The sequence below is a fragment of the Acomys minous genome (genome assembly GCF_964271855.1).
Source record: "Acomys minous genome assembly, chromosome: 12".
Classification (NCBI taxonomy): Eukaryota; Metazoa; Chordata; class Mammalia; order Rodentia; family Muridae; genus Acomys; species Acomys minous.
In genome coordinates, this window is record NC_140493.1 from 24999066 (window position 1) to 25017288 (window position 18223).

General features: G+C 44.1%; 1 protein-coding gene across 36 annotated transcripts in view; it reads left to right on the forward strand.

The window, feature by feature from the left end:
* Window positions 1–18223, forward strand: part of RBFOX2 (RNA binding fox-1 homolog 2) — a 237039-nt gene that overhangs the window by 102926 nt on the left and 115890 nt on the right. The window contains exon 1 of one of the 36 annotated variants that reach the window (XM_084750916.1): window positions 8315–8501. The exons of the other annotated variants lie outside the window; for them this stretch is intronic. Coding sequence (XP_084607042.1) covers window positions 8487–8501 — 15 coding nt within the window. The 5' untranslated portion in view covers window positions 8315–8486. Of the gene's footprint in view, window positions 1–8314; window positions 8502–18223 lie in introns of those variants that run through there. 36 annotated transcript variants of the gene reach the window in all.

Sequence of the window (18223 nt, forward strand, 5' to 3'; positions counted from 1 at the left end):
GTAGTCACCACAACATGAGGAATTGTATTAAAGGGTTGCATCATTAGGAAGGTTGAGAGCCACTGTGAAAGATAATTGGTGTTTCTGCCGTGTATGTGGCTGTTTGCCTTTCTTAAGTAACTGGTAATGTGAGATACATCATTCTGAAACTTCTCTCTCTTCATTGTGATACCATTTAGCACCCCCCCATACTCCCATGGTGTTCTGTTGTATGGTTCAAAGGTAGTTAAAGAAAAGTAGGGGACATGTCTTACTCTCTTAGATACCTGCTTTGTAACCTGCTTTGCTCATGTTTGGTAAACTAAAGTCTTAAATTTAACCATTCAGATGCCGGGTGTGGTGACGCACGCCTTTAATCCCAGCACTCGGGAGGCAGAGGCAGGCGGATCACTGTGAGTTCAAGGCCAGCCTGGTCTACAAAGTGAGTCCAGGACAGCCAAGGCTACACAGAGAAACCCTGTCTCGAAAAACTAAAAACAAACAAACAAACAAAAAACAAAAACAAAAACACACCAAACCATTCAGAACATTTTTTGGATGGGTGTTTTTGTTGTTGAGTATCGTAACTAGCTGAGAGGATTTACCCCTTGGAGAACCACGATGTTTAAGAACAGTCACTGGAAGTGAGTTCTTTAAGGAAGTGCTACATAGCTTTTTTCTCAACAGTGAAATGTAAATATAGACACTTCTGAAAGGGGATTTTAACACAACTGTCAACACCTGAGATGGCTGGGTGTGTCAGGGCATGCTGTGGGAGTGGGGGCTGGCATTCCTTACCAAATGCTGATTTTTGCCATTGTTTTGCCTTTTGCGTCTTCCTTGCATCTAACACAGCACCTCATGTCCTACTACTCCCTACATTGCTTTCCTCACTTTGAACCTTTGGTGTGCAGTTAGCCAGGTCACTAGGGCTGAACTCCTAACCTAAAAACTGCTTTCCGAGAAGAGGGCTTGGGCGCGTCCCCACGCCGAAGGCACACAGCAGTGCTTCAGAGGCCTTCTGCTTCCTGGTCAGTACCATTCTGTCCACACCGCTTTCTGTTGGTGAAAATGTTTTGTGTTTGCCATGTCCACGGTGCTATCTAACAGCCATGTGTGGCACTTAGCTGTGGTGGAGGAACTGTACTTTGAATTGAGGAATTTGAATAGCCACATAGGCCCACCTCAGGGGTTTAGATTTTCGTGTCCCTCATCTGACTTCAGTTGGGTGGTTTTTATCACAACAAGAATAAATTTACAGCATTAGAAATGAGGCAGTTTGGAATATTAATTATTAAATTAGCTTAAAATAAATGAGTAAATTGGACTTACCTTTAGTACTAGTATTTTGATTCTTTCTAACTGCTATATTTTGAAGTCACTGGTGCTAATGTTTATTTTTGGTTTGTAGTGATGGTGAAGCTTTCTGCCCTTTGGTAACTAGGGGGAAATTAGTAGCACTCTAATTTTATTTATAGGACTGGTTAAACAGTTGCTGCGTGCCAGAAATGCCTCCAAATAACTTTGACCTTCCATAACAAGAAGTCAAGGGATAAAACAAGTGTGCCATGATAGAAAGTCTTGTGTCTGCCTGACTCACAAAGCACTGCTTTCTAAAGGAGAAACTAGCCGCAGACAAGGGGAGGAATGTCTAAAGAGTTTGTGGAGCTGTCAGGAAGAGAAGAAGCAGGCCATGGCGATAGAAGGCCAAGGGTTGGGAGGAAGGGCCTCACTTGAGTGGAGTAGCTGGCGAGTCTTATTTCAGGGAAGGGTGTTTAAGTTAAGACCTGAGCCATAAGAGGAGCCAGCCTTGTCAAGAACAAAAGTTGAGTGTAGAAAAATTTGGAGATGAAGGAATAAAAGGGTTTACAGTGTGGGGAAGAGGGAATGGTGTTTACCGGGTCAGGAGCTGACATAAGACCCCAGTGTATTCAGAGCATTGATAGGGACAAGATAATGGTTTGAAGTAGGGCTGGTGGTTTGGGAACCTAGCAGAGCACAGCGAACATTAAAGGAGTTTGGATAGAAAAAAAATCCGTGTGTGTGCTGACATTGGAGACGGAGGGAGTGTTGTGTGCTATCCTCTTGTTTTGTGGCTGCGGTGTGTAGGTATTTTGAAGGGGGACAGCAACAGAAATGGGGGAAGTATTGTGAGCTTTAGGAAAGAGATGTCCCCTGGGTTATGAGAGAGATGCCAAGGCAAGTCGGGTGCTTCAGGAAGGGTCCTGTTCTTGTACTTGCCGGTGGTACCATTCACTGAGGTAGGGAAAGGCAGGGGCGTGCTAGATTTCAGAAGTGGTGGTGGTTAAGGAACCAGTTTTGAGCATGTAATATTTTGTCATGCCTGTGGGCCATGTAGTGATTCTGGATCATGGGAAGGGAGGCAGTTTAGGCTAGGAATGTCACTTGGTCATTAAAGGTGTGATCGAAGCTATGGGAATAGAGAAGACAGCTTGGAGGGAAGAGAACAACCTAGATTGAGTAACAGGGAATATTCTCTGATGAGGGGAAAAGGCCCACTCTCCAAAAAGCCACTGAGGAGTAACCAGTGATATCTTCAAACAAAACTACACACACCCAAGTTGTAGCCTGTTCAGAACTAGAGGAGAGCATGTTAAGAAGCTGCCAGCTTAGTTGACTTTTGCTAAGGAGCCAGATAACTTCATTGCGTTAGATGACATGAATGAGGGAGGCTGAGTTGACTTAGTGGAGTGCAGGCCTTGGAAACGTTGATCAGATGGAGCAGAACGGGTAGGGGGAGAGATAAAGAGGAGGCAGATCCCGAGGACTTCTTTGAGTTTTACTGTGGAGTAGTGGGCAAGAAAGTGGTAGGATCACAAGGGGCTGAAACGGAGTGCGGGATGGCAGTAGAACCTTTAATAACTATGCCTCACCCCACCCAATCACTACTGAATACTCAGGCTTAAACTTTGCATTTTACTCGTAGAGATTGATGCAACTCTTGGAGTCTGTCCTCAGATGGGCCACTTGAGGGACATTGCAGTGCCACAGGCCTTCACAGTTCACAGGGCATTGTAGACTGACTGACTTCCAACATCAGGACTAACTTAGGCGTTGCCCAGAAGGTGAGATAGTGTGTCTTATCTGACCATGATCAGCAAAGAGCTGAGGCTTCCTGTAGAGGTTCAGGAACGAGTGGGCAGAAGGAGAGGCAGGGTCTCACTGAGGCACTCAGGGGATAGTATACATGTGCCGTAGTGAGGGGGCACTGGGTGGGAGAAGTACCGTTTCCTTGTGCCTCTCTAGGCAGAACTGAAGCCTTAATAGTGAGAAGACACTTTCTTCACTTTTAAAATGACCCATTTGTAGAAAGCACCAGCTAAAAGCAGGTGGTAGGGAGAGAATGTGGCAGGTTCCAGATTGTCTCCCAACCCCCCCCCCCCAAAAAAAAAGAAAGATCACCTTGGAGAGTGCAGAAGCCTACAAAGACAGCCTTGGTAAGAGCACACATTTACAGTATGCAGTGATGTCAGCCTGTGGGATTTTCCTCTTGTAGCATCAGCTAGAGGGGTGCACACCCAGAAGACAGATTTGTATTCAACCAGGATGGGATTTTGCTGGCAGTGACTAGAGCAGGTGCTTGAGGCACTCAAAGTTGGACAGAGGCAGTGGAAGGCAAACCTGGAGTGGGTAGGTAATATAGAAGTGTCTGGGTTATGAAGGCTTCTCGAAGTCTGAAATTATGGTGGAGGAGATACCAAAGAAAGTCACAAGTCGAGGAGGTTCTTTGAGAGAATATTTGAAACGTGTTCTTAAGATAATAATGTTTACTATTTCAGGAATGGTGGATCTGGTTTCTTTCCCTTGGGATTGGAGAAAGAGTCCTAACATATACCCTGCTTGCCTTTGCCCAGAAGCCAGCTATGAGATTTCCCTTTTATTATGTATATAGCTAGAGTTTATCTTAGCTCTCCTGGAACAGCCATCCCTCACAGAATGCTCTTGTCAGTGCCTCAGCAGTATGTCCTCTCTTTGGCCTTTGTTTTCAGCCTCCATAATGGGCAGAGGTAGAGTGTAGGGTAAAATTCCTAAGTGACTTTGCCAGTCTCAGTTGTTGGTGAGTAAGTTTGACATTAAAATGATCATGTTGGGGCTGGAGAGATGGCTCAGAAGTTAGGAGCACTGTCTGCTCTTCCAGAGGTCCCTAGTTCAAGTCCCAGCAACCACATGGTGGCTCACAACCGTCTGTAATGTGAACTGATGCCCTCTTCTGGCCTACGGATGTACATGTAGATAGGGTATTCATATATATGAAAATAAGTCTTTAGAAATGATCATGTCATCTTGTGATCAACTTACAGCCCTTTTAGTCAGCACTGTGAGAGCATGAGTGATGTTAAACTCTTTTGGCCTCATTTACTTTTGATACACGTGGTAGATGTAGTGAGGCACTGAACGTAGTTGTAGTTGAGATTGCCTGTACAGGAAACGCACTTGGAGCCCTTGTTGCCGTGTGTTTTGATCTTGTCTTTTTGGAGTGCAACTCAAGAATCTCTGTGTCTAAGAAGCTTCTTCTTGGTGATGATGATGTGGGTGCTGGTCGTGGGGCACATTTGAGTAGCAGAGCTGCCTTATGGGGAATCCGTGCTATTTTAAGTTGAGAAAATAAGGTTAAGAATAGGCTCATTCTTTTGAGCTTTTAGAAGTCAAATTCAGCTGGACAGCTGGACAGCTGGACCTCCAATCCAATATCTCTAGCTTAACTTTTTTTTTTTTAATTTAAAGATGGGTCCTCATTTTGTAGCCCTGGCTGGCCTCGAACTCTAATCTGTAGGCCTGGCCTCTGCCTCTAAATGCTAGGATTGAAAGCATGTGCCAACATGCCTAGCCCTCTAGCTTTGTTGTTGTAGTGAGGCCTTTATTGTCTTTTCTTGGCTTGGAGGTGAAAGAAATAGAAAGTGTATGTGATATTTGCCTCAAGTTCTTCTTAAATCTCAGTACTTGATTTTCCAAGTGTGTTCTTCAGAAATTATGCTGCCTCGAGATGTAGACAGCCTACCCCAGCTTTTCACAGTCACAGGAAACTTACAAAAACTAGTAGTTGTGCCTCACACCACACCCTGAGACCAGAGGCCTGTGCCTGTCCCCCACCCCCACCCCATACAGGGTTTCTCTCACTTTGTAGACCAGGCTGTCCTTGAATTCCCATAGATCCACCTGCCTCTGCCTCCTGAGTGGTGGGATTAAAGGTGTGTGCCACCACCTCCAAAACTAGTTTCTTAAGAATATTTAAAAGTCTAAAATATGGCCCACTAGACTTCCCAGAATAGAATCCAGCCCTTTTGGAAGCCGCAGTCAAAGGCAGGCCCATGGTAGCTTTGTAGACAGCACCTACAGCTGTCCTGGGCTATCTTTCCCAGAATCAAGCATGCTAGAGATGCCTTCAGACCTTCCCTGAAGAATGCCTCCTTCATTCCTCAAAATGATCCACTCCCTCTGGACTAACACGGAGGCTGATACAGTTTGAAATGTGGACACACAGTTTTAAGGTAGCTACATAGTGTGACGTCATTAGACCATTCTGTGGTGGCACCCAGTGTCCCACACATGCTGCCCAAGCAGTTTTATGTGTTCTGTCCCCGAATCCGATGTGGCTGTAAACCACAGGCTTCCTTATTTAACTCTGATGTTTGGAAAGCCTTTTTCCCCTCCCTCTTTGTTTCTTTTGTTTTAAGGGAGGGAATGTGAGCATGCCCCAGCTGGTCAGTGTCCTTCCTGTTTGGAAGGAACAACACAATGGAGTTTGACTTCTAAGTGTCCACCTTATAATATAATATAAACATTTCCTATGGTTTCAAAGATGTTTCTAAGTGGTTCTACCTGTGATAATTGGTAAAGGTGATTTTTTAATTTTTGTGACATATTTAGACTTTACTTGTTTTATTTTGAGGATTTCCCCCCATGGCTTTTATCTTTCTTTGCTGCACATATATTTTTATTTTTTATCTTATCCCATAAAATGAGAACATGAATATTTGAACTTGATCATGTGTTTTATTGATGCCACATTTAATGCATGATTAAAGAATAGCAGCAAAGTCTTAAGCTGGGTATGGTGGCATAGGCTGCTATTTCTAACATTTGGGATGCTGAAGCAGAAGGGTTGCTTTGAGTTCAAAGCTAACCTGGGCTACACATGGACATCATATCCTTTTCCCCCACCCCTCTCCAACTACAGCCTCTTAGTGTGATGCTATTTTGTTTATTTCTCATAGAAGAGGGGTGGGGCTGGTGGCTTCAAATTTAGATCATTGTCTCTGAGACAGGAAAATTGCATGTATTGATTAGCTGTGGACATATTGCAGACTCTAAATAACAGTTTGTTTCATCAAAATTTGTTTTCTTAGGGCTGGAGAGTGTTTCAGAAAAATACTTTTTTGTTCTTGAATAGGGGCTAGGGCCAGACTCAGATAAAACGCTACCATTTTAGTAGGCATGTAGGACAGAGCAGCACAGAAACAAGTGCCAGAGATAGCTTGCCTTGCCTCTGACTTGCTTACAGCCCTTACTCAGAGATTTCCCAAGCTGGAGGGAGCTGTTTAAACGTGTCAGAGAGGAAATGTAAGGCTGAATGTACAGCTGAAAGGCAGTAGGCTGTTGTTTTTGTTTGTTTTCAATTTTGTTCTGGTTTCCATTTAATAAGTTAACCAAGCAGAATATTCCTCTAAAACAAAAACATTTTGGGAATATTTTTGTAGCCCTTTGCCAGTCATTATGCAGAAGATTTCAGGGTCAGAAATAGATAAACTGTACCCTAAAGGATGTAAAGAGAAGATTGGTTTGAAAATAAATACCTGTTGTTGTGGAGGCGGTGAATGTTGAGTTACAAGTGACAGGCCTGGGAGAAGAGTTAGGCACTACTAGGGTGGGCTTTGCTTTTATTTTGTTTTGTTGCTTTTTTGAGACAGGGTTTCACTTTGTAGCCATTGCTGTTTGACCTCAGACTGCAGGATCTTCCCTGAGTCTGACTCCTGAATGTTCTGAGTGGGAGTGCTTTTGAGTTTCAACACTGAGTAGTGAGTCAGTTAAGTCAGGAACGAGTGTGAGCATTGGCATATATAGGGGCAAATTTGCTGGTTTTGAAATGAAAACCACCAGGGCAAGTGACATGCTCATCATTGGTCAAAATGGGTAGAAGACTTGTCATGCAGAAGACGTAGTGTTTAAAACTGAGTTAAAATCAGAAAATGTAGGGGCCTGGAGAGACGGCTCACAGGTTTGCTCTTCCAAAGGTCCTGAGTTCAAGTCCCAGCAACCACATAGTGGCTCATAACCATTAATACTGAGATCTGGTGCCTTCTTCTGGTGTGCAGGCACATATGCAGGCACACACGTAGGTGAAACACTGTATACATCTTTAAATTTTTTTTTAGAAAGTGTAGCCTAGTAGTGATGGTGCTCATCTTTCATCCCATCCCTTGGGAGGCAGAGGCAGGTAGACCTCTGTGAGTTCAAGGCCGCCTGGTCTAAAGAGTGAGTTCCAGGACACCCAGAGCTACACAGAGACCTTGTCTTGGAAAACCAAAAGAAAGAAAGAAAAAGAAAGAAAGAACCTGTACTGATGTGGCAGAGGTTTACAACACAATATGCATTTATCTAATTGCAGCTCCAAAAAGTGTAAACACCTGCGGTTTAGGGTTGAGGACTTTACATCCAGACTCTTCCCTGTCCACATGCTCAGGTCGAGTCTGTAGCATACTAGAGACCCAAGGGCTATGTGACGCTAAAACCCTTGTTGCTGGTCCTTTCAGACAGAAGGCTGTGTTACGTAGGGACAGTAGTGATGGCAGCAAGAGCTAATAATGATGACTGTGAAAAGCCATCTTAAGTTTGTGTCTAAGCCTTCCTGTATTTTAAAATCTTAGAGATGGAGAGCTTTTAGTAAAGAAGTGACAAAAAGCATAGTGGGCCCCTGGCCAGTGTCATGGAAATGGAATGCAAAGCCAGCAGATCTGTGTGCCCAGAAGAATCAGGGCAGGGGCAAGCTTGGTGTGTTTGCCTTGGTCTTGGAGGGCAGAGTGTTTTGGTTGTATCACTCATGTTTGAAGTAATTTATGTCTAACACTGGAACCTGGTGTTGGTTGTTCACTATCAGCCCCGCCCGGCCCTGCCTTTTGCAACAGTCTTTGTGAGTGGCGATTGTGCTTCTTGAAGGAGAATGACTGAGAGATTCCCTGAAGGCAAATACAGAGAGTGTGTGTTGTACACTCCAGTTTAGACACTTGGGCTGGGAACTCCCTGAGAGGGGGAGGGAGGGAGGGTGAGAGGGAGGAGAGAACAACAGAGCAGTCCGCTGGAGAGGAGGGAGGAGGGGGGAGAAAACTGGTGGGGATTTTTTAAAGAGGATTTTTTAAACTCAAGTGATTTGAGGGGTTCTCCCCGCACTCGATCCCTTGCTCCCCTTCTAGTACCCCTTTCCTCTGGTTCACTGAAGTGCCTTTTTGCAGTCGAGGCTCAACGCCAGCTGAGTCTGCAGCGGCTCTGCCATGATGTACCTCTGGGTGAGTAGAGTGCTCTGGTGAGGCTTGCACTTGCACTTATAAGGAGTGGAAAGCTGAGGTTCTGTCTTGCACAGAGGCTTCACAGAGCACAGGCCACAGCCTTTCCTCGCACAGGTGTGAGGGCCGTCTAGCCTAGCAGATTACGATGTCAGTGTTTGGTTTCTGAATGTTGTTTATCTTGTTAGGCTTCATGCAAGGGCTGAGCTCCCTGAGCAGTGCTGTGTCCCCTGGGCTTGGTAGGTTTGGAGAAGAGACATGGGTAGGTGACATGAGCTGGAGGTTTCAGGAGTGGCAATCTTACTTGTGGGTTAGGATGGGCTTGTGTGTTATGTGTTGAAAACACTAACTTTGATAATCAAGCCATGTCTGTAGATAGCACCAGTAGATGGCACAGTCCTTAATAAAAAAGCACTTAATTAGGAATAAGCTTTTGTAAGTTTTTATCTAATAACTAGTGTCCTTCACAGTTGTCTTGTGAAGTATGTCGTTGTTGTTATTAAAACTATATGAGGGAAATAATTAAGTGACAAAGAGCGACTTGCTTATAGTTAGAAATAAAGCCTATGGCAACTGGAGTAGCAATTAATAACCAGCCATTATAAAGCATTTACTTAATGTATGCCTTACTTTATTTTAATTTACTGGTAATTGTGGCATTGTACTTTGGGGTAAAGAGAACATTTTATACTTAGAAAAGTTTACAAATGATGAAATATAAAATCTTTTAAGAGAATGTTAAGGAAAATAATACAGAGCTCACCTTACTCCCTTTGCTTTTAGTTGTAAAAAATATTAAAATCAGCAATCTCTTGTAAAGATGGCCATATCTGTCTTGAGCAAACAGCTGTTGTGAGTTGCTAAGGGAGCCTACTATTCCATGTGATGCTCTGGCTTCTAGCCAGCTTTTGGAAGTTTTGATTTACCCTTTGCCCTTCCACCCAGATGTCTGGAATTGCAGGAACCTACTTGGCTCTGGGAAGCTACATTTGTAAATGCCAGAAGCCAACATTTTAACGAAGTGCGTGAAGATGGAGCTGTGTCGTAGAGTGTATATCTGTATGGTGTGTTAGGGAAGCTTCTTTATCTGTTTCTTCTTCCCCAGTTGAATATGACCTTGAAATGTAATTTCCTCCCCTCTATTGATTTATTTTTGTAGCCCTGTATTTATGAGAACTCAGGGGTTTGCTGGCACACTAATGCACACTAAGTAGCTTTCCCTGGGTGAGGGATTGATCACATCCTTCTCTGGAAGGATGGTCTCTTCTTGCTTTTGATTATTTCTAGGACAAATTATGAAGAGATATGAGTTGAATAAATCTAATTTCAGCGTACTTAGGCTTGATGAAACTGACAGTGACATTCTCCATTATTTCTTCTGTGTGTCTCCTACCATTACACATATATTTACCTTAGTCCCTTTACTTAAAGCCTCAACTAATACACCATATATTGTATTGAGATGCTGTTGTGCCAAGAGAACTGGATGAGCCAAAGGGTCTTTGATTTTTGTTGGTTGTGTTGACCATGTAAATCTGCAGCTGCCACTGTGTGCCATTATTATCTATCTTTCTATCTGTCTATCTATCTATCTATCTCTATGTGCCATAGTCATCCATCCATCCATCCATTTATTTTTTTTTTTTAAGATTTATTTATTATGTATACAGTGTACACTTACAGTCCAGAAGAGGGCACCAGATCTCATTCTAGATGGCTGTGAGCCACCATGTGGTTGCTGGGAATTGAACTCAGGACCTCTGGAAGAGCAGACAGTGCTCTTAACCTCTGAGCCATCTCTCCAGCCCCCATCCATCCATTTTTCTGTGTATCTATGTATCTATGAATCTATCTGCCTATCTAGTTACTTGAGACAGGGTCTCTTTATGTTGTCCAGGCTGTCCTGGAACTCACTGTATAGATTGGGCTGGACTTGAAGTCACAGAGATCCTCTGCCTCCCAAATGCTGGGGCTAAAGATGTGTTTTGTCACACCCTATTCATAAAAATATGATTTTTTTCAAAGCTAGAGAGTGGCTTAGTGGATAAAGTGCTTGTTGTATATGCATAAGGACATGAATTCAGATCCCCAGCAGCCATGTAAAAGAAAATCTAGATGTGACATTGTATGCCTGTAACCCCAACACTTGGCAATGGAGACCCCATTGGCCAGCCAGTTTAGTTAAAACATGATCTCCAGGTTCTGTGGGAGACTGTATCTCCAGCCATAAGGTGGTGGAATGATAGAAGAAGGCATCCTCTGGTCTCCACATGCGCTCACAGACACACACAAATCCCCCACACTCTCCAAGCAATTTTCTGCGTGTACTGTGACACCTGAATGGGTAGGGGGTGTTGTCTGTTCCTGAAATGTGTGCTCTCCTTACCGTTTTCATTGCCTATTATGTAGACACCCAGGAGAAACACAGCCGCACAGCCCCTGAATGTGAAGGAGGTTGTCTGGGTGGTCAGGATTAAGCAGGAATCCCTGGGATGTTGCTGTACGGGAAAGATGGGAGCTCTACCAGGCTTAGCCTGGACCAGCAGTAGTCAGTGAGTGCCAGCTCATGTGGCTATGCACAGTCCTTTAACTGCCTCAGCTTCCATATTCATGAGACAGTAGGGTTGTTCCTCATTCAAGAATTTTGTATAGCAGTAAGTATGCCTAAAAGGTATGCTCTTTAAGAACAAGAAAGCTGTGATGCCATGTCACACATGGCATCTTCACCTGGCTGTTTGATTCAGTACTAGTAATATGCCAGCAGCACTGTGGGCCGAATTGCAGGAAAGGTGTTGAGCTGGTTCAGTTGTCGGTACCTCTGAACAGTGTGGACATTCATCTGACCTGTAGTTGACAGGCAAGGATTACAGACCATCTAAGTGTTTCAGTTTGTGCATTAGGTACAGCTCATTAACTTAGGACTCTGAAAGAGAATGCTGTGGTGTTTGCCTCTTTGCGTTCTCCTCTTTGGTGAATTTGGTGGTGTTAGTGGGTGGCCTAATCTGGGGCAGAGTCTAAGAGTTAGAGACTTTACTACATGCTACTTGTGCCCTTCCCAGTTGTGTAGCTGTGAGCAAGCTACTTAGCCTGCAGGGAAATTCATGCACACCAGATGATTGTCATGATTTGAGATGACCTATAAGACAAACTTGACACGGTGTAGGGCACACTGTGGTCACTCAGTAAATAACTAGCACACAGCTGTTTTTATTTTGCTTGTTTGTTGTTTTCTTGACAGTCTCATGTAGTCGAGGATGTCCTCAAACTGACAAAGATGACAAAGACAAAGGTGGCCTGGAACCTTCCAGTTGCTGAGACGATAGGCATTGCACCACCTTGCTCATCATAAGGCCAGCTTTTTGCTTTGAATATTTACATCATAAACAGACTATAACCATCCCTGAGTAAGTCTTCTCCATTGTGTTAGGGATGTCCTCAAAAATGTAAAGTGACTGTAGTGAAGTAGTCCCCAGACAGCTGGGGGAAGTGGAACTGTGGGAGAGACTCGGGTAAAATAGGCTCAGTGTTGCCATGATGTGGATGAGTGGCAGCTTTTTGTAGGAGGAAAGGTGAAGGGGATCATGGGTATGGTTTTGAATTTGGTATTTTGGGGTAACTTGGAGATGTTCAGAGAGGAACTACTATGTAAAATAGCCATCTGCAGGTCCAGGAAAATGTGCAAAGATAGAGGTTTAATTTTCGAGAAACTACATGACGTGTCACAGAACCTATGTGCTTAAAATGGGAATGGTCTCCAGAGAAGGTGGGGGGGCAAGAAAGGAAGTAAATCCCTGCTAGCCATGGCAGGAAATAGGAAGCCTGTTCTTGAGGAATAAACACAGGATGTGGAGACCAAGGTAAGAGATTGGGAATTAGCAACATGGTGGCTACTAGTGACTTTAGCAAGAGTTATTTTGCATGCATGATGAGGACAGAAGCTGCCTGGAATGGGGTCAGGTGAGGAGGAGTCCACTGGAGAGAGACGCAGGAATCAGATGAAAGCAACAAGTGCCCAAGTTTGATTCCGAGGAATGCGGTGGGAAGCCAGATGTGGGGAGAAGTTGTGTTCGCATTGTTCTCAGTATAAGAGACTTAGGCCTAGGAGTATAGCTCAGTAGACAAGGCTCTGGGTTTGATCTCAGGTTTTCCAGGAATATAAAATAAAATCTAGGAGACTATCATGTTTAAAAGTGAACTGGTATATCTGCTGGAGTAGGAGAGCCGGAGATTATAAGAGTACAGAGGATAATAGCTTGTGCTCTGCTAAGGTAGGGACGCCTTTGGGAGGAGGGCAAGGAGGAGAGAAACAATGGCTTGAGGATTTAAATAAGTTAGCAAAACACACTCCCCCACCCCCACCCCCCTCTCTCTCTCTCTCTCTCTCTCTCTCTCTCTCTCTCTCTCTCTCTTTAAACAAATAAATATATGCCCAGAAAACTGGATTTGAGTGATGGTTCAGTCAGTAAAGCACTTGAAAAAAAATCCCAGATGTGGTAATGGGCACTTTCCCCACTGAGGATCCCTGGGACTCTCTGGCCTCCTAGTAACCTAATTGATAGTCTCCAGGCCAATGACAGACCCTATTTAAAAAGAAATGATGACAACGACACGGACGGTGGTAGTGCACACTTTTAATTCCAGAGGCAGAGGCTGGTGGAACTCTTGAGTTTGAGGACAGCCATGGCCACACAAAGAAACTCTGTTTCAAAGAAAACAGCAACAGCAGCAACAACAACAACAAAAACCCAAACCAACCCCTCCCCCAAAAGAAAAGTTGTTGTCACTGTGTTTGAGATATCTGTTAGATATGTAAGTGGCTCTGGAGCACAGATATATGAGCTGTGGGTAGAAGGCTGAGGGTCATTGGGTATTCTGCTGAATAATTAAAGTCTGGGGATTAAATGTAATAGAGAATAGGTTGAGATCAAAACCCTGAATCATTTCTGAAAGTTACTGTAAAGAATGTGGTTGGAGGCCGGGTGTGGTGGCGCATGCCTTTAATCCCAGCACTTGGGAGGCAGAGGCAGGCTGTGAGTTCGAGGCCAGCCTGGTCTACAAAGCGAGTCCAGGGCAGCCAAGGCTACACAGAGAGACCCTGTCTCCAAAAAAAAAAGAAAAAAGAAAAAAGAAAAGAGAATGTGGTTGGGTAGGAAGAGAGCTAGACAGATGTGCCTGGAGAAGAAAGGGCTGCTAGGTTTGGGTAGTAAGGTCCAGCACTGTCACTGGCCTCAGTAGGGTGCTAGTGCTAGTTGACTGGAGAATGTTGGAATGAGCTCCATTGCTAACTGGTGGGTGTGGGGTTTGAGGCACACTGTTGTGGAGCAGACAACAGGATTGGACGGTAACTGCAGGCAAATGTAGGATGAAGGACTAAGTGTCAGGCGTGTTTCACGTCTCTTGGAAAGATTCAAGCAGAGATGAAGAAACAGAGTATTGGAAAGAAAAAGGCTATTGTAGGAGCAGAGTGTGTTCTGTCCAGCCCAGCACAGAGGTCTCTCGTGGAGAGGAGGGCAGAGTGTGAGCAGCCAGATAGGATGGCAGCACTGGTTTTGAAGAGGTCTGGCTTATCTTCTCTCTCTGTCATATCTGGTAAATAGAGCTCAACCTTGAGTGTAAGAGTGGCAAGTACCACAGCTGTTAGCCTGAGGAAGGGTGTGAGGCTTCTGGACCATTGCACCTAAGCTGTCCAAGAAGGCAGGAAAGACATGATGGGAAGTAAGGACGGTAAAGTGGGGTGGGCTCACTTTGTAGACTAGAAAGCATAAGAAGGTTGGAGAAGTGCTGCAGTGGGAAACTAGCGTACACAGTCTCTCCCTGATGTGAAAATAAACCTGGAGGCACTTGACATTTTTAGAGGTGATGATGGCGTTAGCCTATGATTCTAGGTACATGGAAGTGAAAATTATATTTTGTGCTAAAAACATTGAAAACAAATCTAGGAGGCCAAATACTGGTTCTATGTGGATGTCGAAGTCCTCAAAAGACTACCAGTGGTCATGAAGACAGGGCTAAGACTAGGAAGTCAGCAAGTGGAACCTCTTTAAAGATCTGCACTTTGGATGGAGGTCAGGGGATGAGTTTGGAAGCTTCACTGGGAAGCAAGGAGGCTGCTTGCCTCTGCCAAAGCAGGGAAACAGCTTTTGCTGCAGGGGCTGCCAGGCTTCTTTTAGAGCAGAGGGGTAGAGCACATTGTAGGACAAGTCGGCCAAGGACACTGTTGACTTGCAATTCTTGGTAGTAGGATGTGAGATTCAGACAGACATGTAGACAAGTGGCAATGAGCTGTCCCTGAGGCTTGGGTTTACTTTGATAACAGAGACAAAGGGGAGATGGGCCAGGTGGGACTGTTTGATAGTCTCTCAGAAGAACAAGGAACTTCAGTGACTCTGTTGGGCAGTGGCAGTGATCTCAGAGAAGCAGATGTCCTAGCTCTGCTTCCAGCTTTAGAGTTTTTGGACGTGGGTGGGCCTGAAACTACATTTCTAGTAAGTTTCCCACAATGCTGATGCTAATGCTGCAGATATAGAACACACTTAGAAAACCACTGGTCTAGAGAGATAGTTGTGGCTAGCTGTGAACTCTACCTCACAGTGGTGAGTATCCTGGCTGTAAAGAACTGACATAACTTGGAGTACTGGGGATTGAGTGCAGGGCTTCATGTATGGGAGGCAAGCACTGCACCACCGATTTAATTCTTAGCCCCAGAGTGATCTTTAAATGTCACGTGTTGTTGCTTTTCTCACCCAAACTCTGAGTAGTTGATATCTCAGTGAGCATCCAAAGTCACATGCCTTACACTGGCCCGTGTGGCCCTGCTATTCGTTCTCCTGCTGAAGTGTTGGCATCATCTTCTTAGAAGCTTGTCTCTGCTCCACAGGTGTCACACTGACTGACGTTTATCATTTGAACATACCAGACACAGTGTTCCCTCTGGGCCTTAGCATTTAGCTGTTTCACTGCCCTTTCCTTGGCTAGCTGCATGACTTCCTTTCTTGTTTACATGGTACTGGATATCATCTGTAAAGGAGTCATCTACATATGTGCTGATTCCTTCCTTTTCCATCTCTACTCTCAATTTTTATTTTTCTCTATGGCAGCTACTACCAGTTGAAATTCTTCCTTCATGATGCTGTGCCTATTATGTCCTTAGAAAGGTGCCTGACACATGATGGGCATTTGAAAAGAAGCAAGAAAGCAAAGTTTGGGGGGAAATGAGGAAAACAGTTATCCCTGGAAGTGACAGACATGGGAGAGACATTTGGTGGATACGCTGGAGGACCTTGACCATTAAGTCACTGTTTGCTGAGCCCAGGAAACTCTTGAAGGTTTTTCAGCACAGTAACACATAGCATTCTTGAAACAGTGCTTTGTTAAAATGTGGGTTTGTGGAAAGGGTGGTTTGAAGAAAGACCATGGAGACCTTTTCCCATTTTAGTCACATGGGAGAGAAAAAAGGTTTGGAAATGAGGGGTAAGGTGAGGATACACTTTAGTTAACTGACTCTTCTGCAGGAATGCTAATTGTAACAGGTTTCTGATTCAACCAGAAAGCTGTTTTTGTGATTGTCTAATGTGACCTTTAACCTTAAGAAGATTTGCCATCTTTTGAACCAGCGTGTAGAGCTTTGCTGTTATATAACAATTTATATACTAGAGAAGCCAAGTACATAGAGACTTAGCTTTGGATATTAAGCTGTTTGGAGGGCTAAGGCATCATTGTACCTAAGTGGTCCAACATGGACCAGAGAACGTGGAGAGCGCTGCCACTCCTAAGTGCTCTTCCTGAGGTCCTATGCCCAGTGACAAAACCCATTAGAAATAGTAGTCACAGTAGTCACTTACTCTCCCCCACTTTTTTGGGTCCAAAAATATGGGTTGTTATTAAAATCTGCGATATTCCCATGTGGATATGAGCTCCTGCTGCTCTTCACATGTTGCTTCTGACAAGTCTTCACTTTTATTAGAGAAGAGAACACATGTCACCTACAATATAGGTCTAGCATAGGCTAGGCACTTCACAAACACTGATTATTGTAGGTAAAACAAATGTCAGTACAGCAGTGTCCACTTGAAATACTGGGTTTGTATTCCACTTAGCTGAGGCCAGTCTGCTCTGCACTGCTGTGCTTCTGAAAGCCTGTGGGCTTTGCTTGCTTACTGACTTAGGCCATTCAGAAGTTAGCTAAATTAAGGCTGGATTTTATTATTTACAATAAATAATTCTCATTTTTTGTGCATATGAAATGTACTGCAAGGTTTGTACATTCCTAGAAATCAGACACCAGACCAGCTGTGGCTCCACTGTGCGTTGTATCACAAGCTGGTTGCATTTCCATTGCTGCCTCAGTCCTTAGTCTGCTCTGTGGTCCTTAAGCCACATGATCTTTATGCTTTTGTCTCACATCTAAAATGGGTGCAATTACTTCCCAGAACTTTTTAGAGCGCTATTCTTCAGGAATTTGAACAAAATTAACATGTGCACACATACATGTGTGTGCCTGAAGGTCAGAGGACAGAGTTGGTTCCAACCATGTGGAGTGGATTCCAGAGATTGAACTCAGGCTGTCTGGCTTGGTGACAAGTGCCCTTACCCACTGTGCTATCTCACTAGTCCAGAAAAGCAGCTATCTAAGTAAAGATTCTTAATGATTTATTTTGTTTAATGTAGTTATAGTTACTACTATACTAAAAAAAAATATTTTGGATTAAGATGAGCTGAAAGTCTCCCTAAATAGTGCAGTAAAGCAAAAGGGAAAAATGTTGGCAGGATAGATGTTGGGGGTGGGGGTGGGGCAGCTGCTACTGTGTGTTCTTTCTGTTAGATTTAATTATTTGTAGATGTTTATTTTTTTAACTTTTAATTTTCTTTTATCAAATTAAAAATAAATTTCCTGTACTCACTGAAAATGAAAAATATTTGGTATGCTTCTCAGTGCTGTGCATTCACAGATAGTATGCACGGCCAGAGAAAATGTCAAGATTGTTCAGACGGTTGGGCTAGGAAGGGATGGGGAATAGAAATTGCCAGATGCTTCCTACAGATGAAGTATTGGGTAAGCTATTTCTACAACTGTTACCTTCTTTTCTCTGCACACGAGGAATCAAGATTATTCAAATCTAAACTGATCATGGCACCTTTACTGCCAACACTCAGAAGGCAAGCTGGAGGCCAAAGTAGGCCATACAACAGGACTCATTGTCTTTTAAAAAGATTCAAATCTAGCCATAATGCTTCAGAATTAAGCCTCAACTAGTCTGTGATAGATGGTATCTGGAACATTCGGTGATGATATCTGCTCACATCCAGGCCCTTGTGAGCTTCTTCCCTTAATGCAGACCAGACCTAGTGGCTTCGGAGGACTGGAATGTGGCATTAAACGTGGGTGGGAGACCAGCTTTGCTCTTTAGAGCCTGTCCTTCCCAGTGCTTTCTCTTTGGGTTCACTGTTTGGGGGAACTTGCTTGTCTTCTAAGTAGCCCAATGGAATGGCCCACATGGCTAGGAGCTGGTGACCAGGGCCAACAACCAGATGAATGAGCTTCAATTAAGCCTTGATGACTGCCAACACATGGATGACAACCCTGGGAAAGACCCCAGGCCAGAAGCACCCCACTAACCCAGTAGAATTTTGTGTCCACATTAATTGTGAGGTGATGCTGTTGCTTTAAGCTGCTATGTTTGAGAGGGGTCTGTGACACAGAAATAGGGAACCATGGGCTTTGGTAG